General features: G+C 36.8%; 3 protein-coding genes across 3 annotated transcripts in view; all 3 read left to right on the top strand.

The window, feature by feature from the left end:
- Window positions 1-1,653: 1,653 nt before the first annotated feature.
- LOC106659601 (phospholipid scramblase 1-like) overlaps window positions 1,654-27,298 on the top strand; it is a 53,483-nt gene continuing 27,838 nt past the window's right edge. Inside the window, exon 1 of the mRNA XM_014382211.2 lies at window positions 1,654-1,891. The gene's annotated coding sequence lies outside the window, so the exon portion shown is untranslated. The remainder of the gene's footprint in view (window positions 1,892-27,298) is intronic.
- Window positions 11,771-16,844, top strand: LOC111694595 (zinc finger protein 60-like). The gene is made up of 4 exons (XM_023463324.1): window positions 11,771-12,452; window positions 15,673-15,721; window positions 15,793-16,681; window positions 16,830-16,844. The coding sequence occupies exons 1-4, from the start codon at window positions 11,771-11,773 to the stop codon at window positions 16,842-16,844; spliced, it is 1,635 nt and encodes a 544-aa protein (XP_023319092.1).
- Window positions 22,670-23,997, top strand: LOC111694591 (zinc finger protein 888-like; the record flags this gene model as incomplete). The annotated part of the gene is made up of 2 exons (XM_023463316.1): window positions 22,670-22,809; window positions 22,881-23,997. A coding segment is annotated over exon 2 (1,107 nt), but the record flags the coding sequence as incomplete, so codon positions are not given.

Genomic DNA, 27,298 nt, shown 5'->3' with positions numbered 1-27,298 from the left:
TCCTCTTCATTATTATTATCATCATTTTTATACGCTATATATATATAAATCTATGAATCATGTGTATTCGCTGCGCTGCATTGACGCACATTATATCCACACATTACCGCGCGCGGTTAAGTATATGAAGCGATAAGAGAAAAAGCTGCCGATCGTTAACCGATCGTTAAGTAGCAGTCGTCGCGGCGGTGGTGGCCGGTGGGAAAAACCGATTTATTAATTATTTAAGTTTTGTCGTTAGCCACCGCCGTTACATATACATGTAACTATATCTTCTATATGCAAACAGGTGTTTGCCACGCGCGCGCGGTAGTTTCGAAATGCGTAAATTCTCATTGTTATATTCGATCCTCTTTTTTTTTTCGTAATGCGTAACGCGCAACAACATCTTCGTCGCTATATATATACGCAGCATCAACGTAGAGAATGTATTAAAACTTCTGAGAATGCACAATAGCGCGATTTCTCCGCTACTGCAATTGTGGCGCGGCTTTACATACGCAGCAGTTGCAGCACGAATATAATCTTATATGCGTCTGAGAGCCGCATCCGAATGGATAATTAGAGCATTCTTGAACGAGTGTTAAGTAAGAAACACACGATTTAATGCGCACCAGCAGCATGCGAATAATTTGGGTAGGCAGCTGCTACTGTCTCTACGTTTATTATAATATGCACACATACACAGACATACACTTGTCGCGCCGTGTCGCGGCGCACTCGAAATTGTAATGATAATATTGTAATCGTCGAGTTACATACACACACATGCAGTATATCACGCCTAGCCTATGTGTCTCTTATTATAATATATACGTATAATTGCGACATTAACGCACGGAGAGACTCGCGGGATTCGCGGTATATTTTTGGGCTTTTATTAACATTTGGTGGCCCCCGCGCGCGTGAACAATTGCGCAAAAAAACACAGGATAGTTTTGAAGTAACAAAATCCACATACCGCGTTTGCGTAAAACTAAGAGGAGGGGGAGAAAAAAAAATTAATAAAAAATTCATACGTACATTTAAAGGTCGAGATCGTGCGCGCGCGCGAGGCGAGAGCTCGAGAGTCGATTTTCGCGTAATATACGTAACGCAATATGCGTGCGCGCATAAATAAATAAAAAAAAAAAAATAAAATAGCCGGCATATCTCGACGCATATATTACCGTTACGTTGCGAAGCTAAACGCGACGTTTTCACTTCGAAGATATAAGAAGAAAAAAGTAAAAAATAAAATTGAAGTAAAGAAGAAGAAGCTATAATTATATATAAATCGAATCGATCTCCGCGTTGCCTCTGCTTCTGTGATGTATCATTTGATCGATTCCAGAGCTCCCTTACACACTCGTACACACAGGCCCTCCTCTTATATGGCTCGGTATAATCAAGCGTACATTACAAACTTGCGCCTCGAAATTCACATACGCTTGCATACACAGTAGATAGATATATATATCCAAATCCGCAACTCTGCTACTGCCGCTCGGGGAGCAACACACATCGGAGTCGGACTATTATTAGGATCTATCCAAGCTCTCTCTCTCTCTCTATCTCGGCTTTCTTGCGCTGCGATGGTTATAGCCTCGCATATACGATATTCTACACATGCGGGCCTACCCAGCGCAGCAGCTTTAGCGTAGTTATTGGTTGCAGTGCGGCTGTGTGCAGTCTCGTAGTACACGCGTTTCTCGAAACTCCGCTCTCCATTCGCTGTTTTATTTGTGTATTATCGCGTCGCGCGTCTATATATCTATATACTTGTTGCTGCCACTGCTCCCCGCGACTCGCTGGTCTCTGTGCGCGCATACAATAATCATCAGCGGAGAGAGAGAGAGAGAGATATCTCGAAGACTATTCTCTCTTTCTGAAAATACAGTTGCACCGTAGGGTGAGCGACGCACAATATAATGCTTGTTGATTTTTTTTTTTTTTGGATTATTTCGATGCTTACCCTTGATTTTTGCATAACGAATAAACACGTATATGTAATACGACGCTCGCGCGGAAGTCGGAATCGGCTGCTGCTGCTGCTGCTGCGCACTCGATATACACATACACACAGTGGAGCTTTCGTGTGCGTGTCCGTGTGTATACGTACGTGCTAATTGGAGCGCATCGCTCTGTGATCTTGAAGGCTTTTCTCCGCGATCTCTCTCTCTCTTTCTCTCACTCTCCATACACACGCACATTATAATACAACGCAACTGGCCCCCGCGTTGCCGACAGCTTCTTCCTCTGTGTCCGTGTATCCGCGTGTGTGTGTGTTTTTGTTTTTTTTTTATTCTCTCTTCCCCGACTTATACATACATATCGTTCAAAAACGCGTGTGCTTTAACCAATATAATGCTACAAACGAACCGCTATAGCGTTGTCCCTCGACGCGCGACCAAGAGATCGGTTGCGTAATTTTTTTTTTTTGACGTACGTCCGCTGTGTACTTATACATGTGTGTGTGTGTATTTGTTGGTTCCCCTGTGTATGTATACCGCCTCGGTGATCTTATTCGGATGTGGCAGCAGCAGCAGCAGAAGCTTATCTTATCCGCATTTATATACCCGCGTCTACTATATATCCTGTAACATCGAGCCGCACGAAAATATAATAATGTGCATATTATAAAAAAAAAATTACGATCGTCGATTAACTGCCCATGCGCGTGTGCAGGTGCGTGTGCACACATAAATAACGATCGTTAATACACTTGTGTATAATGTAAAAATGATTGATTCTTGGAAAATGAGCCGTGTAATCTCTTTTACTTCCCTTTTTTTTTTAATTATTACTATCGCGTATAAAAATTCGAGGATCCAGTGCGTCGAGTGTCGATCGAAATATACCATGTACACACTTGAAAGTTATAACGTAAGTGTGATATATCGATTATCAAAACCTCGCGTCGTTATACGCTATCATTATTATCGCGATACTGTGCTATATATATAATGGCATTTGCTGTATATAGACCGCCGAGGAAAGTGAAAATAGAGATCCTATGTATATACACCACAGGACTGTATAGTCGTCCTTTTCCTCTTTCCGATATTATACTACTACCTACCACTTCGATATATGATAGATTATGTTCCGTCGATGTACTGTACAGCTCTATATTATATCGAGGAAAACAAAGCGAGCAGCAGCAGCTGCAGCTGCACTTGTTGTTATGTTAAGAATCGTATACATATACCGAGATGCACTTGCAGCTTCAACGTATATATAGCTACCGAGATCGACTCCTATACTTCTTCTTCTTCTACTTCGTCTTTTTCCTCCTGACCTCGCGGTGTATCATTATAATATTACGACTTCTGCCTCTTTTCTTTTCTCTCTCGTCTCGATATCGCTGCTGTGCCTGTGTCTGTCTGTATGTGTATACGTGCTCGAGTGCAGTTCAGCTTTTGCTTCTGCACACCGTATATATAATATATAATACGTCAATTGCGTACATTTGCGTCATTGTGCCCGTGCGTTCGGACACACGCGTGATTCAACCCGTATACAGGCCCCCCGATCGATAAGTGAAAATGAAGGAATATAGTATTATAATACGAAGACGCGCGGGATGGAAATTTTCCACCGTTTATTACATTATTATTATCGATGCGTGAAAATACCGATCATCTCTCTACGCTACATAATGTAATATATAAAATGTAAAATATTCGTCTCTCTCTCTCTCGAAGCTCGCGCAAGATCGGGGCCCCGTTACATTACTCACACACACGCGCGCATCATCGCGATATCATTTTATACATGTATTAAACAGCGTGCCGGTGCCTGCGCCTGGCTTCGATCGACGTTCAGCGCGCGCATAACTGAGCGATGCATCATTTTTTTTCCTTCTTCTTCCTCCTCCTCTTCTTCTTCTTCATGTGGCACCTTTCTCGAGGTAAAGAGAGAAAGAGCCTATTTCATTTTATAACGGGCGGTATATAGTACCGAAGTTTTATAAAGTAATATAAGGTAAGATATAAGTGTAAGCGCGCGAGACTTGTCTCTCGCGCGGGAAGACTGACGCGCGAAGGTCGCGAGAGCGAGCGTATTGTACAACACCTTTTTTTCTTGCGTTTTTACATCAATAAGTAATAAAATAACATGTCGAAATATATATATAAATGTAATCGTCCGCGTATCGCACAATCTCACACGTATAATATATAAAAATATATGTACCGATCACTTTATAATACATAAGTATATTGGAGCTGTTTGGTATGGCTGCAGCAGCAGATACTACTACAATAAACGTGACGAATAAAAAGCTGGTGTGTGTGCACTTGACGATTATATTACGTATTGCAGAGAGAGAGGTGAAAGTATGCTCAATAATGTGCACCGGCGCGACGATCTCGAGTGATCGACGCGATGACGAAATTTCTCTCTCTCTCTCGCTCACTGCAGTCGAGTGAATTAACGTCGCGCCGATTATCCTATGCACCGCGCATCGATTCCTTATAAAACGATCTTCTGCCGATTGTGCCTATATATATCTAATTATATATTCGGATGCAATGTCTCTCGCGCGTTGCGCGCTCTCGACCGATTGCGCCCGATTATATCGATTATTGGCCTCTCTCGCTTGTATACAGTCGTGTATATACACATTCCAAATGTGCAGTCCTCGGACCCATTATACTCTCTCTCTCGAGAGAGAGACTCGCTCTTTCCGCGACTCGAGATATAGACATAGAGAAAGACATAGAGAGAGAGAGTATCGATGCCTTTTCTTCGCGATCTCTCTCGGGATATCTGCACAGTGTATTGTCGTTGCATCCGGCGCCCATCCAGGCGCAGAGACGCGCCTTATCTCCGCGACGTCTTTCGCTCCTTTTTACATTATACTTTTTCAGTCTGCGATGCTGGCTGCTCGAGAAATCGCAATCGAAGCGCGCTCGCGAAAAAAAAGAGAAGGTCGAGCGAATCCGAGTGTATTTTTTTCTTTCTCTCTCTCTCTCTCTCTCTCTCTTTTTTCAATCAACTCGTTGCGCAAATGAAGAGAAAGAAAGAGAGGAAAAAAAAAAGGAACGGAATCGTCGTGTCTCGAGGCGCGCGCGTAGGTGACGAGATTTTTGTTTCTCTCCGCCGCGCATCGATTCCACGTGATTGCACAGAGACACGCATTATACGTGTGCGAATTAAAAAAAAAAAAAAAAAAAACGAGAAAAAAAAAAGAAGAATCATCGAGTACGCTCGAAATTTCACGAACACGCACACCACTGTCACGCGGGACGGCTCGAAACGGTCCATTTAAACGCGCCGAAACATTACGAAATCGCGCGCGCCATGGCACATATAACGCGCTGTAATTTAATAATAATAATTATCGTTACGAGATGGACGTAAGAGGCGCCCGCGTGCGTCGATTAAAAATTGGCAGCTCCGATCGGCGCGAATGAACGATCGCATCGGATGTATATGGTTCGTTCTCTGGAAAATATAGCTCAATCATTGAAGAATTCGTAATATATTATAACTTTTTTTGCAATTTGATGGCGTCAGCTAGTTTACCTCGTTTGCAATTTTTTAATCGAAGTAAACATTGAATGAAATACCTAAAACAATTGTTGTTCACAAATCGAGTCGAGTGTTATGATTAAAATTACTATACTAACAGCTCAAAATTCGTCGAGCTTTTCGACTCTACGAGGGACAGAAAAAAAATTATTCCAATACAGAGAGTACAAGTTTTGAATTCATTCGCGTCAAGCTCAAAGTAGCGCAGACACGTGGACCCACGTACAACAATAAAGCCGATTTCTGAAAGAACGAACCATATATATATAACTTCGCACAAGCTGCATCTCTCGACGCGCGTAGCGTGAATATATACGAGCGTGAAATATTTATATTTTATTAAAAACGATTGTCACGTCCATTCTTTAATACGTATATATATACACGTGCCGCTTTCGTTGCGTCACTACGCGCATCTCTGTATACATAATGATATAATGGGATATACGGTACACCGCAAGTATGGAGCTTCGCATCGATCGAAAATTTACAACAACCATAACTCGCGCGTATAGTCAAAATAAAATTCGCTACGATGATAATTTTTCAGCTCGTTTCAGAGAGAGAGAGAGAGAGAGACGTATATATAAGAGAGAAAAGAAAGACGTGCAGCGCGAGTAAATATCCAAGGGGGCAGGGGGTCAGAGGCCGCCGACGCCGCACTCGAAGGCATATGCCATACAGTATACACAATGTGTAAACGCGACGTACACATACACACACACACACACACAGACACATACACTCACGCCTCGGCGTGGCTTTTATAAATATAAAACGCGCGAGCCAGAGCTCCGCAAGCGATGATAGACTATTTCCAGGCGTCGCGATCTACATACACATGCCAAACAACGGCAGCAGCAGCAGCAGCTCTCCGGAGTTTTAACGCCGCCGCAGCAGCAACAGCAGCAGCTTTACTTTACAGGGAGAGCTCCAATTTTTTTCCCTTGCCTTTGCTTTTCATCTTCTTTCTTTTCTATACGTATGCTGCTGCTGCTATGTATTATAGGGAAGGCTTTTGAGCTCTTGTGTGTGCGCGGCTAAAAGAAAAGAATTAACGATGAGTGCGTATACGTATATGTGTCTGCGTGCGTCGACTCGAAAAATCTCAACGCGTGGCGCATGTACATACGTATAGGCATTGTTAACATTTGGATGTAATATTTCTAAAAATACATCCCTCCCGGTAGGCGCGCGCGAAAGCGCCCGCTAATACATTCGGTATATATACGAATTGAGGGGCGAGATTCGAGAGAGAGAGAGAAAAAGGATTTTTCGCTCGCTGCCGATCGTAATGATAATCGTAAAGCTTATTAATACCTACATACACACACACACGTGTTGTTGTACAAAATATATAATACGTAGCTGCCTAATAAGCGCTGGCATCGTGCGATATTATCTCATGCGTATATTATAATGCTCTCGCGCGCCGACACATAATAATGAAACAAAAAAAAAAANCGCGCGCCGACACATAATAATAAAAAAAAAAAAAAAAAAAAAGGCTCGTGACGATGACCTCGTTCTTCTCGGAACCAGTCGGGCGTCGATGTACCGGGAACGAAAGATAATAAATTAGAATCTCGTGACCGGCGCCGACGTATCATACGAGGAGCTCGAGAGACATTGTCACATAGCGATTGTATGCGTTCCATGAGATTGATAATAAAAGTAGAAAAAAAAGTTTAAACAAATCGTCGAGAGTGCGACGAAATAAGCTTCTTCGATCGAGTACACAAATTTTACGGAGTATGAGATCGCAGAAAATATTTACATTTGTCGTATAACGATATACTATTGGTACTGATTAAGTGACCTACTGAATTTACGCGAACAGTTTTTTATGATGTAATAATAATATTTAGTGCTAGTTCAAAATCAATTCCATAATTTTGAGGTCCGCAGCTGGCAAATGGATTGTATTATTTTAATATCCCTGTTTATGAATAAACATTTCAAATTTGATCAATCTATCACAAAATCAGTCACGAGGATCATCTGCTTACTCAAACAAAGTATCTCGTCGTAAACAGTATACGGCAGATTCGGTCGACATGAATCAGTCATGAATAGATCAGCTACTACCAATTCGAAATGTGGCCTTATCGAAATATTTGAAATGTGTATTTTAAAAATTATGCTCAAGTGATATAAATTACACGTGCCAATTATTCATTTTTCGAAATGGAATAACCTTACTCGTAATTAATTTATTTGGCGAAGTTTATAGGGCGTAACGTCGTCGTTCAACATTATGCTACTTAACGTTTCAACTTGGAACTCCCATTGATTGATTAACTGTGTACTAGTTTAATACTTGACGTAGCTATACGATAAAATTTTAGTTTCATTTTGTCAATTTGAAATTTTGGATAGATAGAAAAGTACTAAGAAAAGGTAAAACAATCATGAGAAATTTTACTAATTTTGAAGAAATGTGGAAAAGATTATTGGGTCTAAATTAACTTGTTAATTGGTTTCTACGTCTCTCTTATCAGAACTGATCAGACTATCAGCATATTTATCAAAATTTTTCATTACTGCAAGTTTGATTGATTCAGGGTCAGGTGTTATAAGATGAGGTTTATCACAAATCCAGGGCTGATAGCTGCGTTAATAAATGCCTTAATCAAATAGCTAAAAAATGCACTGTAAGGAAAAATAAACATTTCTCTGGTTATAAATAAAGCATCACCACAACAGCTAACAAAGGTGTATTGATAGGACGAGGTTCAAGCAAGACACAATCATTTTGGCAAAAAAATGATATTTAATCAAAATACGATTAAGTATCTCTACATATTTAAAATTTTTAATCATCTTTTCTTCTCGAAATTGAGGCATTCTTGACCTCTACGAACTTCATGAACTGTTTTCTGGTGTTGGAGCAATTGCACTTTTTGTTCCAATTTTTTCTCGCACTTCTCGCATGTGTAGTCTTTTAGACATTCGTGTATCGTCTTTTGGTGTCGGAGCCAATTATGTTTAAATCCGAATTTCTTCTCACACTTCTCGCATGCGTAGTCTTTTCGACCACCATGAATTGTTCTCAGGTAGATTAGCAAACTTGGTTTCTGTCCAAATTTTTTCTCGCACTTCTCGCATGCGTAGTCTTTCCGACCATCATGAAATGTTCTTAGGTGGACAAGTAAATTGTGTTTTTGTGTGAATTTCTGTTCACACTTGTCGCATGCGAAATCTTTATGACCTTCGTGGACTGTCCTTTGGTGTATGAGCAAAACCGATTTTTGACCGAATTTCTTCTCGCACTTGTCACACGCGTAATCTTTGCGACCTTCATGTATTATCTTTTGGTGTCTAATCAATTTCGATTTTTCTCCAAAATTTTTCTCGCAATCGTCACATTTGAAATCTCTATAACCTTCATGGACTGTCCTTTGGTGTAAAAGCAAATTCGATTTATTTTCAAATTTCTTCTCGCACTTGTCACATAAGTAATCTCTGTCGATTTTCGAGGTGAAATCGTTGCGACCTTTGTGTACTCTTTTCAGGTGCAAGAGCAAACTATGTTTATTTCCGAATCTTTTGGCGCACATTTCACATAAGTAATCTTTGAAAACTTCGTGGAATATTTTTTTGTGTTTTAGTAAAGTTGATTTATTTTCAAATTTCCTCTCGCATTTGTTGCATGTGAAATCTTTGCGATCTTTGTGAACTAATTTTGGATACGTAAACAAATTAGATTTTTTCACAAATTTTCTCTCGCAGCCTTTGTGTACTGATATTTGATATCTACTCAAATGATTTTGGAACTCGAATTTCTTCTCACATTGGCCGCATAAATAGTTTTTTTCTGTACTATGAATTGTGTTTCGATGTGTTATCATACTCGATTCTAATATAAATGCCTCCTGTAAAATATCACTCACATGCTTTTTGTCGTCTGAGACAACAAAGTCGCATTCACTTGAATTATTTTTTGAGACATCTTCCTTAAATTTCTCCTCACTTTTATCCATTTTGTTGATTAAATTAAACGATGGATCCTTCTATTTAGAGCTACGGAAATAGAATAAATAAAATGTATCTTTTCGTATTATTAATTGTTTCGTCAGGAAAGACAATATTCAGACTGATTTGTTTATACTTTAAAATTATTAGTAACGACATCAAAATCACATTGCTTACAAACAAGATAACGATTTATATGTTTGCACATTATCCTAGGAATATTTGAAAAAATTAAAAAATTTTAACTTATTTACGAGTTCTACGAGGAATTTTTTGGACTTTTAAAACTATAAGATAAAAATTGGTCAGTAATTGTTATGTTTTACCTGGACCTCAACGATAAATGGACTGAAACGCTTCTAATGTGAGATTCGTCAGAAATAATGTCCTCAAAATACTCATTAATGCAGTACACAATTAAAGCAAAGCAAAATAAAATAAGATTTCTTCGATGACATTAAGACGCGATGAATATTTTTACGTTCACATGCTATCACGCTATATAATTAAGAATTATCTTTCACATTGACATCCTTCAATTTTTTGATGAACAATTAAATTTTTCAAATTGATTATAATTGTAACCCATTTAGTCCGGGACGGACTTATTTTTGACACTTTTTTTAACCAAGGTACTTTTGCTGAAAATGGGGTCTAGAAAACTTACAAAGTCTTGTAATAAGTAAAATTTTACTGATGAATGAGTTCGTTGATGAATATTAAGAATCCATCATTTTTTTGAGTTAAAAATTCCAAAAATTTCCTTATATATTTTCGTTTTCCAGTCGCCATTTTTTGTACTTAAAATCATATTTCACTAATTGGAACCGTCATACTTTAAGAGAAAGACGCGTGGACGCTTTATTTGTACCGAAGACGCCAAAATTTATGGATTTTTATGTGAAAATTCGAAAAGAATAAAAATTTTTTTTCGAAATCACGTTTTTTTAATAAAACCATTCATAACTTTTGATCTGTTAGTTATATTGATAATCTGACACCGGATTCAGAGAGTTCATTAAATTTCGCGTACAATTAGTTTACTCGCAAGTTCTCCGGACCCTATTTCTAGAAAAAGAACTACGATTCAAAAAAGTATCAAAAATGTGTCCGTCCAGGATTTAATGGGTTAAGTTGCGACAGACGTACATAAACTCAAATAATAATTCTTTGTTTTCATTTCGTTCTTTGAATTATCGATACATGAATTGATTTCTTAAAATTTCACTCATGTTTCTTTTCCAATATACATCGTAGATTCTGGCCTCAAACCAATAACTATTCCTTAATATCATCCAACATCCTCTAAATCTAATCTCCGTAAAAGCAGAAGATGAATGAACGTTTGCGATTGTCGATAGGAAAAATCTCTAAAAGTAGTGTACATTGAGCTCAATCGAGGCAAAGTATTTCGCGAATCTAACGATGGCAAGACTATTCTTTCCAGGTATTATTCGACTTTTTTCCATAATATATAGCTTCCAGTGGTTAGACCTTTAGATTTTTCATTTAAAAATTTAAAAAATTCCATTTCAAAGCTCTGTAATAATTTTTTGCCTGGAGTCATTCCAGACTGAGCTAGGACTTTTTTAATGTATCATTTATTTATAAGTTTTTTTCAAAACTATAAACAATTCGTCAAAAAAAACTTAGTTTTTATCGCCAAAAATTGAATCGCTTATTCATTACGTTATTGCACAAATGACCTTGATAAAAGTCATATCTTTTGTTAAATTATTATAGATATTTTACTACCTAATGCTCCATTGACAGAAAATACCTCATTCGTAATACCACAGGTGTAATACCATTAGGTACAGCATCTGTGTGGGTTCATAGAGATATGGATAATGCATTTGTGCTCCTTACCGGATGACTTCATTACGATTTCGGTGTGATTTTAACATTATTCGAGTCCCTCTATGAATACCAGTACAAAACTGTGTATCAATGTCCAGTTAACAATAGAGCGGGAAAATAGAGCCAAGAAGCTACCATAAGCTCGGGATCACCTCACTATAACAATTTAGTAGTGCCTGTAATTGCTAGTTATGTGGTCGATTTCTCACGTGAGCAAGTCATGTTTACAAATTTATAAATTCGAGGTGTACATCATTATTGCCTACTTTAATTTTATTTTCTATCAGTGACTGCACATGATCATGTGTTCGATGGAAAGTTGAGAGAAAACATTGAGGTACTGCTTTTTTACATATGTTGTTATATTTTTTGAAAAGTTTTTTCGAATCAATCTCAATTATTCATCAGGTTAAAAGACATGGATGTAAAGTCGGGCCGCATACATTTGCCATTCAGATATGAGATTTGTCATGAATCATTTAGACTGAAAACGGTGCTAGAACGCCACAACGATTCAGTACATAATCAAAGCGATCCCTGTGGATCTAAGATTTTAGATGATATATTGGACCTAGAGAGTGACCTCGAGGGTCGCAATTACTCAGAACATAATCAAAGAACAAACTTTGAATGTGAGATTAGTCATCAATCATCTAGACGGCAAAGTGACCTCGAGGGTCACAATTACTCAGAACATAATCAAAGCCAACCCTGTGAATCTAAGATTTTAGATGATATATTGGACCTAGAGAGTGACCTCGAACGTCACAAGGACACAGAACATAATCAAAGCAAACCCTGTGAAAGTAAGATTTTTCCTGATTCGTTTGAACAAGAAAGTGACCTCGAGGGTCACAATTACTCAGAACATAATCAAAGCCAACCCTGTGAATCTAAGATTTTAGATGGTATATTGGATCTAGAGAGTGACCTCGAGAGTCACAAGGACACATACCATAATCAAAGCCAACCCTTCGAATGTGAGATTTTTCCTGATTCATTTGGACAGCAAAGTGACCTCGAGAGTCACAAGGACACAGACCATAATCATAGCCAACCCTTTGAATGTGAAATTTGTCACAAATCATTTGGACGAAAGGGTACCCTCAAAAAACACTTGAGTGCAGTACATGATCGGAGCAAACCCTTTGAATGTGAAATTTGTCATCAATCATTTGGGTATAAGGGTGACCTCAACAGACATACAAGTTCAGTTCATGATCGGAGTAAACCATTTAAATGTAAAATTTGTCACAAATCATTTGGATACAAAAAGTTACTCAAAGCTCACGTAAATTTAGTACATAATCGGATCAAACCCTTTGAATGTGAAATTTGTCATCAATCATTTGGAGGAAAACATGTTCTCAATAAACACATAAGTGCAGTCCATAATCAGAGCAAACCCTTTGAATGTGAAATTTGTCACAGATCATTTGGATACGAGTGTAACCTCAAAACTCACGTAAATTTAGTACATAATCGGATCAAACCCTTTGAATGTGAAATTTGTCATAAATCATTTGGACAAAAACATCATCTTAAAACTCATGTTAATTTAGTACATTGTAAGGAAAAACCCTTTGAATGTGAAATTTGTCATAAATCATTTGGATCAAAATGGAACCTCAATGATCACATCAATAGAAAACATAATCATTAAAAACCCAACAAATGTGAATTTTGTCCCGAATCATTCGGCACAAAGGACCACATCGACAAACACATAAAATTGGCACATCCCTTTGAGACTGGTTAGCTACAAATCAGTTAGATACTGGACTAAACTTGACAACTACATTTGACCGCACATAATCTTGACTACCCGAGACAATTGTGATAAAAGACTCTTACCTAAGTACGCAATGTAATTTTGGAAAATCTTTTAAATAAATATCTTTTGATTTTGTGAGAAACAACGAAATCTTTTCAACTGATAACAATTTTTTCATAATTGTAAAAACTGTTTTTTGAATAATGACTTCTCTACCAGGATCCGTCTTTCGGCTAAATAACGAAAAACGGATGTTCCGTCTATGAATTTAATTTTATGTGTTCCGAACTTGCTCGCCTTGAACGATTCACAAAAAATGTTTAAAATTAATTTATAATTTAATCCCGCAATTTAGTTATCAATTAATTGATTATATTATTTATATTTCTACTATTTACTCGTTGGTTTTTGTTTAATGACATAATGTAAATAAAAAAATACTGCCAATGCATTGGCCAAATCTTTCTCACAAAAATATGTTTCATCTCTTTTTACATTTTAAGTTTCAGACTTGGAGATTCGTCTAAATATATCTGAAAATACTCGATAGATTTTTGAAATTTGATATATGAAAAATCTCTGCAAGTAGTGTGTGTTCAGTTCACTCCAGGCAAAGTATTTTGTGAATCTGTCTGATCCTCCCATATAGCTTTTGACCATTTCATATTTTTCAATAAGTCACATTTATTAAAGCAGTTATATTAATCTGGAAGAACTGAGCGAGGTATGTGCTCACAGATACGCGCAGAAGTTCTCATTTTGTCGATCGATGGCTGCGGGTGCATCATAAAATTCTTGCTACTCACTATGTAGATATCTACTATGCGAGGGTCGGTCAAATTTCGGAAAAAGTCCCACGATCGCAGGGAAGCGCGAATAAAGGTATGTTTCGTAAGAATCTCGAGGAAAAGTTGTAAAAAGGTAGGGCAGATAGTCACCTATTTCCAACGTCCACGCCGACCTCTCGAATCTCATTAGCTGCGGCATAATGAGGGGAGATGGAACACCAAGGGGTATAAAAAGGCCCAAAAATGAGAGTAGCCCTCTCTGTTGGTTTTTTCAATTTTGAAAGACGTTATCGCATAGCTTGTTCGTGATGTGGCTGAATTTTGTATTTAAACATACATAATTCACCAACGAAAAGTATTGCCCAAGGTTGAGCTTCTGCATAGGCAAATAGTCAGCAATGAGGGAACAAAAATAACTAATCAAAGTCATGCTTTCTGTGTTTTATTTAATTAATTTTACTCGGCAATGGAGGAGGTACCTTTGGTTAGATTCAAACAAACAAATGTTTCACAAAGTGAAAAATTATATTAAAATATTAATTATTTCGGTTATATTTGTATTCGTTTCATTGAATCGAACCAAAGGTACATTTTTCATTACCCAGTAAAATTAATTGAACAAAAAAAAAACATTTGCTCGCCCACAAAAAGACAGTCCGTGAAAATCGCAAAGATTTCGCATGGGACAAGTGTAAAAAAAATTTTTGACTAAAATTTATTTGCTAACCCACCTGACGAGACTCCTCGAAGGACAGAATGATTTTGCACGTGACAGTTGCGATCAAAAATGTGGGTTTCAGAGCAATTTAATTAAACACCAAAAAGGTTTAGGAAGGTCAAAAAGATTACCCATGTGACAAATGGGAGAAGAAATTTGGGGAACGAACCAATTTGATAAAATACCAAAAGACAGTCCAAGAAGGTCGCAATGATTTTACATGTAAGACGTGCGATTCAAAATTTGGACCTAAAGTGCAATTACGCGAGCACAGGAAAGCAGCTCATGAAGTTTGTAAAGCATACTACAATTTCACGAATCTAACAATGGAAAGACTATTTTTTCCGGGTATTATTCGACTTTTTTTCCATAATATGTAGCTTCCAGTGCTTAGACCTTTAGATTTTTCATCTAAAAATTTTGAAAAATTCCATTTCAAAGCTCTGCAGTCATTTTTTACCCGGAGTCATTCAAGACTGAGCTACAAATTATTTGACGTATCATCTATTTGTGAGTCTTTTTGAAAACTAAAAGAAATTCGCCAAAATAATTAGTTTTTATCACCAAAAATTGAATCGCTTATTAATTACATTACTGCACAAATGACCTTGATAAAAGTCATATATTTTGTTCAATTATTGTAGATATTTTACTATCTAATGCTCCATTGACAAAGAAAACCTCATTCGTAATACCACATGTGTAGTACCATTACGTACATTAATCGGTATGGGTTCATAGAGACGTGGGTGATGCATTTATGCGCCTAACTGAATGACTTCATTACGATTTTGGTGTGATTTTAACAATATCCGAGTCCCTCTAGTACAAAACTGCGTATCAATGTCCAGTTAACAATAGAGCGGGAAAATAGAGCCAAGAAGCTACCATAAGCTCGGGATCACCTCGCTATAATAAATTAGTAGTGCCTGTAATTGCTAGTTATGTGCTCGATGTCTGGCGTAAGTAAGTCATGTTTACAAATTTATAAATTCGAGGTGTACATCGTCATTGCCTACTTTAATTTTATTTTCTATCAGTGATTGCACACGATCAAGTGTTCGATGAAAAGTTGAGAGACACATTGAGGTACTGCTTTTTTACATATGTTGTTATATTTTTTGAAAAGTTTTTTCGAATCAATCTTAATTATTCATCAGGTTAAAAGACATGGATATAATATGGGGCAGCATACATTTGCCATTCAAATATGAGATTTGTCATGAATCATTTAGACTGAAAACGGTGCTCGAACGCCACAACGATTCAGTACATAATCAAAGCGATCCCTGTGGATCTAAGATTTTAGATGATATATTGGACCTAGAGAGTGACCTCGAGGGTCGCAATTACTCAGAACATAATCAAAGCCAACCCTGTGAATCTAAGATTTTAGATGATATATTGGACCTAGAGAGTGACCTCGAACGTCGCAAGGACACTGTTCATAATCAAAGCAAACCCTGTGAAAGTGAGATTTGTCCTGATGCGTTTGGACACGAAAGTGACCTCAAGGATCACAATAACTCAGAATATAATCAAAGCCAACCCTTCGAATGTGAGATTTTTCCTGATTCATTTGGACAGCAAAGTGACCTCGAGAGTCACAAGGACACAGACCATAATCATAACCAACGCTTTGAATGTGAGATTTTGAATGAATCATTTAAATTGGAAAGTAAACTCGAGCGTCACAAGGACTCTACAGATAAACCAAGGACAAACTTTGAACGTGAGATTAGTCATCGATCATTTGAACTGCAAATTGACCTTGAGAATCATAAGGACTCAGACCATTATCAAAGCCAACCCTTTGAATGTGAGACTTTTTCTGATTCATTTGGACAGGAAAACGACCTCGGGGGTCAAGAAGACACAGCCCATAATCAGAAAGAAACCTTTGAATGTAAGATTTGTCATCGATCATTTGAACTGCAAAGTAGCCTCAAGAGTCATGAGGAAACAGATCATAATGAGAAACAACCCTATGAATGTGTAATTACACATTGCCCCAAATCATTGGGAACAAATAGTAATCTCAATAATCCCGTAAATACAGCACATAACCTTAGCAAACCCTTCGAGCGTGAAATTTGTCACAGATCATTTGGACGAAAGAGTACTCTCAAAACTCACATGACAGTACATGATCGGATCAAACCCTTCGAATGTGATATTTGTCATAAATCATTTGCAGGAAAATGTGACCTAAAAACTCACATAAATGGAGTACATAATCGGATCAAACCCTTTGAATGTGAAATTTGTCATCAATCATTTGGGTATAAGGGTGACCTCAACAGACATACAAGTTCAGTTCATGATCGGAGTAAACCATTTAAATGTAAAATTTGTCACGAATCATATCGAGACAAGTATGTACTGAAAACTCACGTAAATTTAGTACATAATCGGATCAAACCCTTTGAATGTGAAATTTGCCACAAATCATTTGGGTTAAAAAGTAACCTCAATAATCACGTAAATACAGTACATAATCAGAGCAAACCCTTTAAATGTGAAATTTGTCACAAATCATTTGGATACAAGCATGTACTCAAAAATCACGTAAATTCAGTACATAATCGGATCAAACCCTTTGAATGTGAAATTTGTCACAAATCATTCGGACAAAGAGCTCATCTTGATTGTCACACAAATTCAATGCATAAGCATTGCAAACACTACAAATGTAAACTTTGTCCCGAATCATTTCGTACAAAGGTCAGCCTCGATGAACACTTAAAATTGGCACATCCTTTTGAGACTGGTTAGTCACAAATCACTTAGATACTGGACTAAACTTGACAACTACGATTTGACCGCACATAATCTTGACTACCCGAGACAATTGTGATAAAAGACTCTTACCTAAGTCGCAATGTAATTTTGGAAAATCTTTTAAATAAATATCTTTTGATTTTGTGAGAAAAAATGAAATCTTTTCAACTGTTAACAATTTTTTCATAATAATTTAAATAATGACTTCTCTGCCAGGATCCGCTATTCGGCTAAATAACGAAAAACGGATATTCTGTCTATGAATCTAATTTTATGTATTTTGAACTTGAATGATTCCACAAAAAATGTGTGAAGTTAATTTATAATTGTATCCCGCAACTTACAAGGAGAGCTTTTCAGGTCCGGGTCATAGATTTGGACTCAATACTGTAGCTGCCTGTGCTTAGTTCGATCCAATGAGCCTTAGGGCCCATTTTGTAGAGGATTTTCCACATTATAAAAAAATCGTTGTTATTTTCTATATCGATACAGAAATACTTCAACGAAAAAATGGGACGATCAAAAGTTTTAAAATTTTCCAAAGAATCTGCTTGAATTTTTTCAGAATTTTCGGGACCATCTATCACTTAATTTAAGGAGGCCGTAGCGATGCAAGGTGGTTCTGTGTTGGAGCGCTACATGCGCAAGGCTATATGCGATACGCAGCGTACAGCGTTAGCATGGCAGAACATAGGATAAATGTGTTGGACTCTCAAAATCTTTTTTATTTGCCCGGAAACACTCATTCATAATTATATCATTCGAAAGCTGATGAAATTTCTTATAACATTTATTAATTTCATTAACTTGTAAAGAGATTTGAGCTCATTGTACACTAGCAACTGCCACTTCCCATTTGATTCAATGTTTAATATCCCAAACTTTGAATTTCATTATTTCCCAAATTTGCTCGGAAACCCCCAATTTTTTTCACCAAAAATCTTGTAATTTCATGAACTATCAGTGGTTTAAATTTCACTCCGACTTAAAGATTTTCTCAATTTCGCTACAGCCTCCTTAAGAGGCCTAAATTTGACGCTTTTTTTATAGATTTTAGGACTTCTTAAAGAGAGTGGTATATGGTCCCAAAACTTTTGAAAAAATTCTAGCAGATTCTTTGAAAAATTAAAAAACTTTTGATCGTTGCACTTTTTCGTTCAAGTACCTCTATAATGATATAGAAAATAACAAAGATTCTTTTATAATGTGGAAAATCCTCTACGAAATGGGCCTTAAGGCCCATTGGATCAAACTAAGCACAGGGAGCTGCAGTATTGAAAAAAGTTTAGTAAAGATCTGTGACGCAGACCCGAAAAGCTGTCCTTGTTAGAGCAATCGATTAATATTTGAAAATTAATGTAAGTTTGATGAAAGTCTTAAGAATTTTGCATTAATCTTTGTTATGCTCTAGAAAGAGCTAGTTGGCTTCAATCGAAAAAAACGAAACGGTCAAAATTTATAAAATTTGAGAAGGAATTAAAAAAAATTTTTAAATCATTTTTACCGGAACCTTTTTTGGGTTCCAGGAACTTTTTTCGTTCAAAATAGCGTTTTTCGAATCTAGTCACTATCGCCTTCAATTAAAAAATCTAAAAAATTGAGATTATGTATTTTAATGAACAAAATAGGACAACAATTTTTTTCTGATTTGTTGAGGTTCCGTACCGCCCTAAAAAAATTATTTTCGTGAAAAAAGCAGTTTTCAGCTCTAGGCTTCATCGGCTTAAATGAAAAATTCTAAAAAAATTCAAGAAATTGATTTTTGGTGTCAGAATTGAGAAAGCAATCCTCCAGTTTGATATATCGAACCATTTCACCGTAAATGAAATAATTTAGATTTTCAATGATTTTTTTTGAAGGCCTGAAGCACTTAAAAAATCTGAAAAATTCGAGGTTGTTTGGATTGTTATAAAATGGCTTCAAGAATTTTTTCAGATTTTTTAATTACTTCAGGGCCTCAAAAAAAAATAATACAAATAGAAAAGATTTGTTCTCAAAATAATCGTATTTTTCACCGAATTACGCATTCGGATCAGGTTAAAACTCTGGATCTGGAGGTTGCCACCTTGGATCTGGATGAACCAATGCCACTAACTTTTAGTGTACTCCTGTATTCCACCAGATCCAGAGTTTTAACCCAATCCGAATGCGTAATCGTGGTAAAAAATACGATTATTTTGAAGACAAATGTTCAAAAAACACGTTTTTTTTGTTTAAACACATTTATTTTTAAAATGGTTGCATATATCGTAAATCTTACTACAGATTTGAAAAGAGCTATAAAAATTCCATAAAATGTGGTATTTTTACTTTAATTTGACAATGGTTTCATAAAAAAATAATGCGTTTCTTTCAATTTTTCCCTGAGTAGTAATTCGTAAGCACAGCCTCATACATATTAACGTTTGTAACGATAAAAGTTTTATCTAATACTAGGTACGCGCATAGATAGACTGAACAAGCACTTGAGAGAGAGAGAGACTCGGATTTACAAACTAATGATCGAGTAGATATTATTTTAGGTCTTCGTATCAGAAAGTATATTTAACGTGTAACGATGACATCGACACGTTCGTCTATAAGACCAATCTAATTTCATTGCTACTGTAAAAAAGTTAGGGTATGTGTGCACTTAGATTTATTCAAAATAAAAACTACTGTACGAATATCGAAAAGTAGTTACAGTTTATAATCGTGGAAAAAAGGTGCAACAACGTTGTGTCTCGTGTGTTGGTGCAGTGGGTCAAACAGTCGTGTTTAGTGATAGATTTTTTATTAAATCCATCGAACATTTTTTTCCAACATGGCATTAGAAGGCGACGATAATACATCATTACGGAACCGTTTGAGTGAATTAAAATACAAACACAACGTAGACGAGAGACGCGAACTATTTTGCCGCTATGCGCACGAATGGGACGGAACGAATGCTTACCAGCGCAGATTTTTAACCGAGGCCCTGAACGATAAGAGAACATTTTCCAGTGTCAAAGATACGAATTATTTTCTGAAATTCGCATTGAAGAATTACAGCTACAAAATGATAGAACTGCTCGAGGCGATTCAGTTGAACATCCACGAATTTATGTTCGACGATGGGAAATCTGCCCTTCACTATTTAGCCGAATTGGACGGCTGCAAAGAAAGAAATCATTATTTCGACAATTTATTGGGGTTCAACGTAACTGCACCTGGAGAGACCATGAGACTGATCCGTTTTCTGGTGAAGAAATCGCAGAAAAATTACAGCGACAAGCACGGCTACTCGTACCTCCACGGAGCTTGCATGGCCGGCGACGGAGAAAAAGTCGGCCGATTCATGAGCGAAGGTGCGGGTGTCGATCTCGATTCGTACGAGTGTTCGGCGCTGCACGTCGCGGCCCAATACAGAAGCAGAGACATCGTGAAAATGTTACTGGACAACGGTGCCGATCCGAGTCAACGAGACCTCGAGGGCTCGACGCCTCTTCACGCCCTCGCGTGGCCGTGTCTAGACGAGTTCGCCACCGGATACCGATTCTGCGATAGAAAGAAACCCGTCGATCGGATCGTTGACGCGCTGCTGAAGAAAGGAGCGGACATCGAGGCTCGCAATCGTCACGGGGACACGCCTCTCCAATCGGCATCGTCTTGTTTCGACGTAGACCTCGTGAAATGCCTGCTGGAACACGGCGCGAGTTTGGACGGCTTGAACGAGTACAGAATTTTCAGTCGGAGTTTCACAACGTTGGAATTGAAAAATTATCCTTTGACTTTGAACGTGATCGAGGTGGTGCAATTGTTGCAGTCGGCTGGTTATAGATTGAGCTATTGGGGTAGACGTAGGATGTTGAAATGTTGGGTAAAAATTCGAGGAAACGATACCGATCACTTAATTCCTTGCGTCCCAGGTAGGCCATTTACCGTTTCAAGTTCAATAGTTTTGATAATTGCATTGTAATAATTTTTTTTCTCTAATTCAGAGGGTAAATTTCTAGACTCGTCTCACGACTTTATCATAAACGAGCTAATGATTTATGAAAGATTTGGTTATTTCATGAAACAAGAAGCTGTCAATTACTTGCATGAACAAGTCGACAGAATGAAGCCAAAATTGTATCGAGACTATATCAAGTACGAACCTAGTCCACGGTTAATCAATCAATGGGAGCTCGAAGTTGCGACGTTAAATAGCATTATGTTGAACGACGACATATCTCTCCATGAACTTTGCCAAATGGGTTATCGGGAAGGTTATTTGATTATGAAAAAAATGAATAATTGGCGTGTACCATCGCTGCGTAACTTACCTTACTTGAGCATTATTGTTAAGAGACACCTAGCAAACATTATGATAAGGCCACATTTGGAATTGTTAGTAGCCGATTTGTTCATGACTGACCCATGTCGATTGAACATGCCGTACACCTTTTGTCGCAAAGTTGCCGAATATATGAGCGACGAGGATCTATTTCGGCTAAGAGAATTAGTAGACGATAATCGTGTAGGATTTTTCGATACATTGTACAAATTCAAAAAATTGATTCATAACTTGACCCCGCAACTCAGGACAATCAATTAATATTTCACTATTCAGGACAAATGATTATATTTCATTATTTATAATTCAATCATTTGCTGGTTTTTTAAATAAAAAAATACTGTCAATACATTGACAAAATATTTCCTCGCAAAAATGTGATTCATCTCTTTTTTACATCCTAAGTGTCAAACTTGGAGATTCGTCTCAACGTATCTAAAAATATTCAATAGTATGTATTCTGATGCTAAAATTGAGTAAAAAAATTTTCCGGAAACTTTTTGAATCAAATCGCCGAGAATTGATTTTTTTTATTTGTAAGAAATTCGCCAAAAAACTTAATTATTGTCGTGAAAAATTGTATCGCTTATTAATTACATTACTGCACAAATGACCTTGATAAAAGTCATATCTTTTGTTCAATTATTTTAGATATTTTCCTATCTAATGCTCCATTGACAAAGAAAACCTCATTCGTAATACCACATGTGTAGTACCATTACGTACATTATCGGTATGGGTTCATAGGGACGTGGGTAATGCATTTATGCGCCTAACTGAATGACTTCATTACGATTTTGGTGTGATTTTAACAATATCCGAGTCCCTCTAGTACAAAGCTGCGTATCAATGTCCAGTTAACAATAGAGCGGGAAAATAGAGCCAAGAAGCTACCATAAGCTCGGGATCACCTCACTACAACAACTTAGTAGTGCCTGTAATTGCTAGTTATGTGCTCGATTTCTGACGTGAGCAAGTCATGTTTACAAATTTATAAATTCGAGGTGTACATCGTCATTGCCTACTTTAATTTTATTTTCTATCAGTGATTGCACACGATCAAGTGTTCGATGGAAAGTTGAGAGAAAACATTGAGGTACTGCTTTTTTGCGTATGTTGTTATATTTTTTGAAAAGTTTTTTCGAATCAACCTTAATTATTCATCAGGTTAAAAGACATGGATATAACATGGGGCAGCATGCATTTGCCATTCAAATGTGAGATTTGTCATGAATCATTTGAACTGGAAACGGTGCTCGATCACCACAACGACTCAATACATAATCAAAGAACAACTTTTGAATGTGAGATTTGTCACAAATCATTTGTACTGGAAAGTGAGCTTGAACGTCACCAGGACACAGAACATAATCAAAGCCAACTCCTTAAATATGAGATTTTGAATGGTTTTTTGGACCTGGAAAATGAGCTCGAACATCACTACGACTCAGTACATAATCAAAAACCCTATGAATCTAAGATTTTAGATGATATATTGGACCTAGAGAGTGACCTCGAACGTCGCAAGGACACTGTTCATAATCAAAGCAAACCCTGTGAAAGTGAGATTTATCCTGATGCGTTTGGACACGAAAGTGACCTCAAGGATCACAATAACTCAGAATATAATCAAAGCCAACCCTTCGAATGTGAGATTTTTCCTGATTCATTTGGACAGCAAAGTGACCTCGAGAGTCACAAGGACACAGACCATAATCATAGCCAACCCTTTGAATGTGAGACTTTTTCTGATTCATTTGGACAGCAAAGTGACCTCGAGAGTCACAAGGACACAGACCATAATCATAGCCAACCCTTTGAATGTGAGACTTTTTCTGATTCATTTGGACAGCAAAGTGACCTCGAGAGTCACAAGGACACAGACCATAATCATAGCCAACCCTTTGAATGTGAGACTTTTTCTGATTCATTTGGACAGGAAAGTGACCTCGGGGGTCAAGAAGACACAAAAACCTTTGAATGTAATATTTGTCATCGATCATTTGAACTGCAAAGTGACCTCAAGAGTCACAAGGACACAAACCATAATGAGGAAAAACCCTTCGGATGTGATATTTGTCATAAGTCATATGGCCGCAAGGATCGTCTCAAGGATCACATAACAACGGTGCATTATCGAAGCAAACTCTACGAATGTTACATTTGTCAAAAAACATTTTCATCCAAGGCTTACGTCGATATTCACATTGATTCAGTACATAATGGTAACAAACCACACAAGTGTGAAATTTGTCACAAATCATTTGGATACAAGAATGTACTTAAAAATCACGTAAATACAGTACATAACCAGAGCAAACCCTTCGAGCGTAAGGTTTGTCAGAAATTATTTGGACAAAAAAGTAACCTCAAAAATCACGTAAATACATTACATAATCGGAGCAAACCCTTTGAATGTGAAATTTGTCACAAATCATTCGGACAAAGAGCTCAACTTAATTATCACACAAATTTAAAACATAAGCATTACAAACCCTACAAATGTGACATTTGTAACAAATTATTTGGACGCAAAGATCATTTAAAATCTCACGTAAATACAGCACATAACCGTAGCAAACCCTTTGAATGTGAAATTTGTCACAAATCATTTGGATACAAGAATGTACTCAAAACTCACGTAAATTCAGTACATAATCGGATCAAACCCTTTGAATGTGAAATTTGTCACAAATCATTCGGACAAAGAGGTCATCTTGATTATCACACAAATTCAATACATAAGCATTACGAACCCTACAAATGTGAATTTTGTCCCGAATCATTTCGTACAAATGTCAGCCTCGATGAACACTTAAAATCGGCACATCCCTTTGAGACTGGTTAGCTACAAAGCACTTAGATACTGGACTAAACTTGAAAACTACTATTTGACAGCACATAATCTTGACTACCTGAGAAAATTGTGATAAAAGACTCTTACCTAAGTATGTAATGTAATTTTAGAAAATCTTTTAAATAAATATCTTTTAATTTCGTAAAAAACAATGAAATATTTTCAACTATTCATAATTTTGTAATAATTGTAAAAATTTTACTCTAAATAATGACTTCTCTGCCAGGATCAATTAATTATTTATATTATTTATATTCCTAATATTTACTCGTTGTTTTTTAATTACTGACATGTTGTAAATAAAAAAACACTGACAATACATTCGAAACAAGCTTCCGGCTAAAAATATGATTAATCTCTTTTTTACATTTTCAGTATCAAACTTGAAGATTCATCTGAATATCCTCTTTTAACATCTGAAAATATTCGGTTTTACGTATTTTAATGCTAAAATTGATCGAAAAAATTTCTCGGTCCCTTTTCGAGAAAAATCGCCGACAATGGCTTTTTGAATTTGTTATAAGCTTTTCCGAAACCCTGGAGATGGTTTAATATTCTTTTTTATCAGAAAACTGACGTTAATATAATTTGTACCACTTTCGAGTGATATTGTGGTCTAGAATCTCGGTAACTTCTTCGCAATCTACTATAATATACCAAAAGAGCATCCAAATCCAAGGACGATAATTTAAAAATATTTTAGTCTTACTCACATTTATTAAATAATGATACGATAGTACTGTTCGAGTGCCCTGATAAATACAAATTTAATCTTTTAAATTACATAATCAATTTTGCACATGTATCAAGATTGACTTCTATGTATTTACTTATGAATCGGTGCATTGTTTCACTGGTGCTAGTCAAGCAATGAAATTATGATTGTCCGTGCTCGTCGCCGTATGATTTTTTCACAAAAATCAAACGAGTATCCCGCACAGGATAGTGGAACAGACGGATTATGAAATGCAAATCAGGATCTATTTACTCGATGTTTTTTTCGTATGAACTCGATGTTGTCAAACAATAGTTTTTTTATGGCTCTCAGTTTCAAAAGGCCCAAAAACTCCTCTAATGAATCGTCGCCGAGTAAGAATTTTAACCTGGTTTAAAGTCTGTAAGGAGAATGTGTAAACAGATACATCGGTAACTTTATTGTAAACAATACGATTAAGAACGAAACACGTCTACCATTATGTTTATAGTAACAACAAATAAGTTTGAATGTTATATTTCGGCGATCAAACAATTCATTATACCGACAGATAAATTTTATTTATTCAATTTCCGTAGCACAAAATAGAAGAATCCATCGTTTAATTTCGGCACCAATATGAATAAAAGTGACGAAAAATTCAAGGAAGTTGTCTTAGAAAATAATTCAAGTAATCATGACAGTGTTGTTTCAAACGATAAACAACACAACACATTTCCCAATGAACCAAAAGATTATGCATGGGACAAGTGCGAAGAGAAATTTGAGTTTCGAAGTCATATGAGTAGACACCAAATATCAGATCACAAAGTCCGCAATGATTTTGCTTGCGACAAGTGTGAGAAAAAATTTGAGAAAAAATCCAGTTTGTTTACACACCAAAAATTAGTACACAAAGAACGCGAAGATTATGTATGCAACAAGTGCGAGAGGAAATTTGAAAATACATCAACTTTCAATAAGCACAATAAAATATTCCACGAAGTTTACAAAGATTACTTATGTGAAAAATGTGCAAAGAGATTTGGAAATAAACATAGTTTGCTCGTGCATATAACAACAGTACACGAAGGTCGCAAAGATTTTACATGCGACAGTTGTGAGATGAAATTGGGAACAAAATATAATTTGATTAGACACCAAAGGACAGTCCATGAAGGTCGTAAAGATTTCTCGTGCGACAAGTGCGAGAAAAAATTTTTAGAAAAATCGGCATCGCTCAGACACCAAAAAACAGTTCACGGGGGTTGAAGAGATTACGCATGCGAAAAATGCGAGAGAAAATTTGGACAAAAACATCATTTGCTGTTTCATCAAAAGACAGTACACGAAGGTCGCAAAGACTATGCATGCAACAAGTGCGAGAAACGATTTGGAACTAAAACGTATTTGCTTTTGCACCAAAGGACCGTACACGAAGGTCGCAAAGATTACATATGTGACAACTGCGAAAAGAAGTTTGGAAAACAATGTAACTTGATGAGACACCAAAAAATAGTCCATGAAGGTCGTAAAAATTTCGCATGCGACAGATGCGATATAAAATTCGGACAAAAAGTGCAATTGCTCAATCATCGACGGAAAATACACGGAGTTTATAAAAATTAAGTGTGTTACAATAGCGAGAAAAAATGATGATTGTAAATATGCATAGATACATATGTTTTTTTCTGAAATTTCAATAAAAATTGTGCCAAAATCATTTAGCCTCCCGGATATCAATTGTCATTACAATTTTGTTCACTGACAAGGTTAGGTTGATTTTTCGAGTTTTGCTCGACGAGTCGAGATCTAGTCGAGTCAGAAAAATTCGAGTACTTGAAAAAATCCCGAGTTCTCGTGTTTTTTCGTGCAACCCTACTCGTCGTGGGGTATATTTTTCAACCAGATAAGATGACTGTTTATCATTCCTCTGTATTATTTTTTGGTTATTTGATGCCTGGAGTTATTGACGCAACGATCAGCCCAGAGTTTTTTTCATGTTTTGTTTTCAACTGGATCTTTGATAAACCT

This window comes from Trichogramma pretiosum, unplaced genomic scaffold (assembly GCF_000599845.2).
Source record: "Trichogramma pretiosum strain Unisexual culture from Peru unplaced genomic scaffold, Tpre_2.0 scaffold39, whole genome shotgun sequence".
NCBI classification, from domain to species: Eukaryota; Metazoa; Arthropoda; class Insecta; order Hymenoptera; family Trichogrammatidae; genus Trichogramma; species Trichogramma pretiosum.
This window is presented reverse-complemented; position numbering and strand designations above follow the sequence as displayed.

Excerpts from the sequence above, each read along its gene's own strand:
- LOC111694595 (XM_023463324.1), top strand. The coding sequence starts at position 11,771 with ATGGATGTAAAGTCGGGCCGCATACATTTGCCATTCAGATATGAGATT. Across the intron at positions 12,453-15,672 it reads CAAATCATTTGGACGAAAGG|TGATTGCACACGATCAAGTG; the intron begins GTACCCTCAAAA and ends ATTTTCTATCAG. Across the intron at positions 15,722-15,792 it reads AAGTTGAGAGACACATTGAG|GTTAAAAGACATGGATATAA; the intron begins GTACTGCTTTTT and ends ATTATTCATCAG.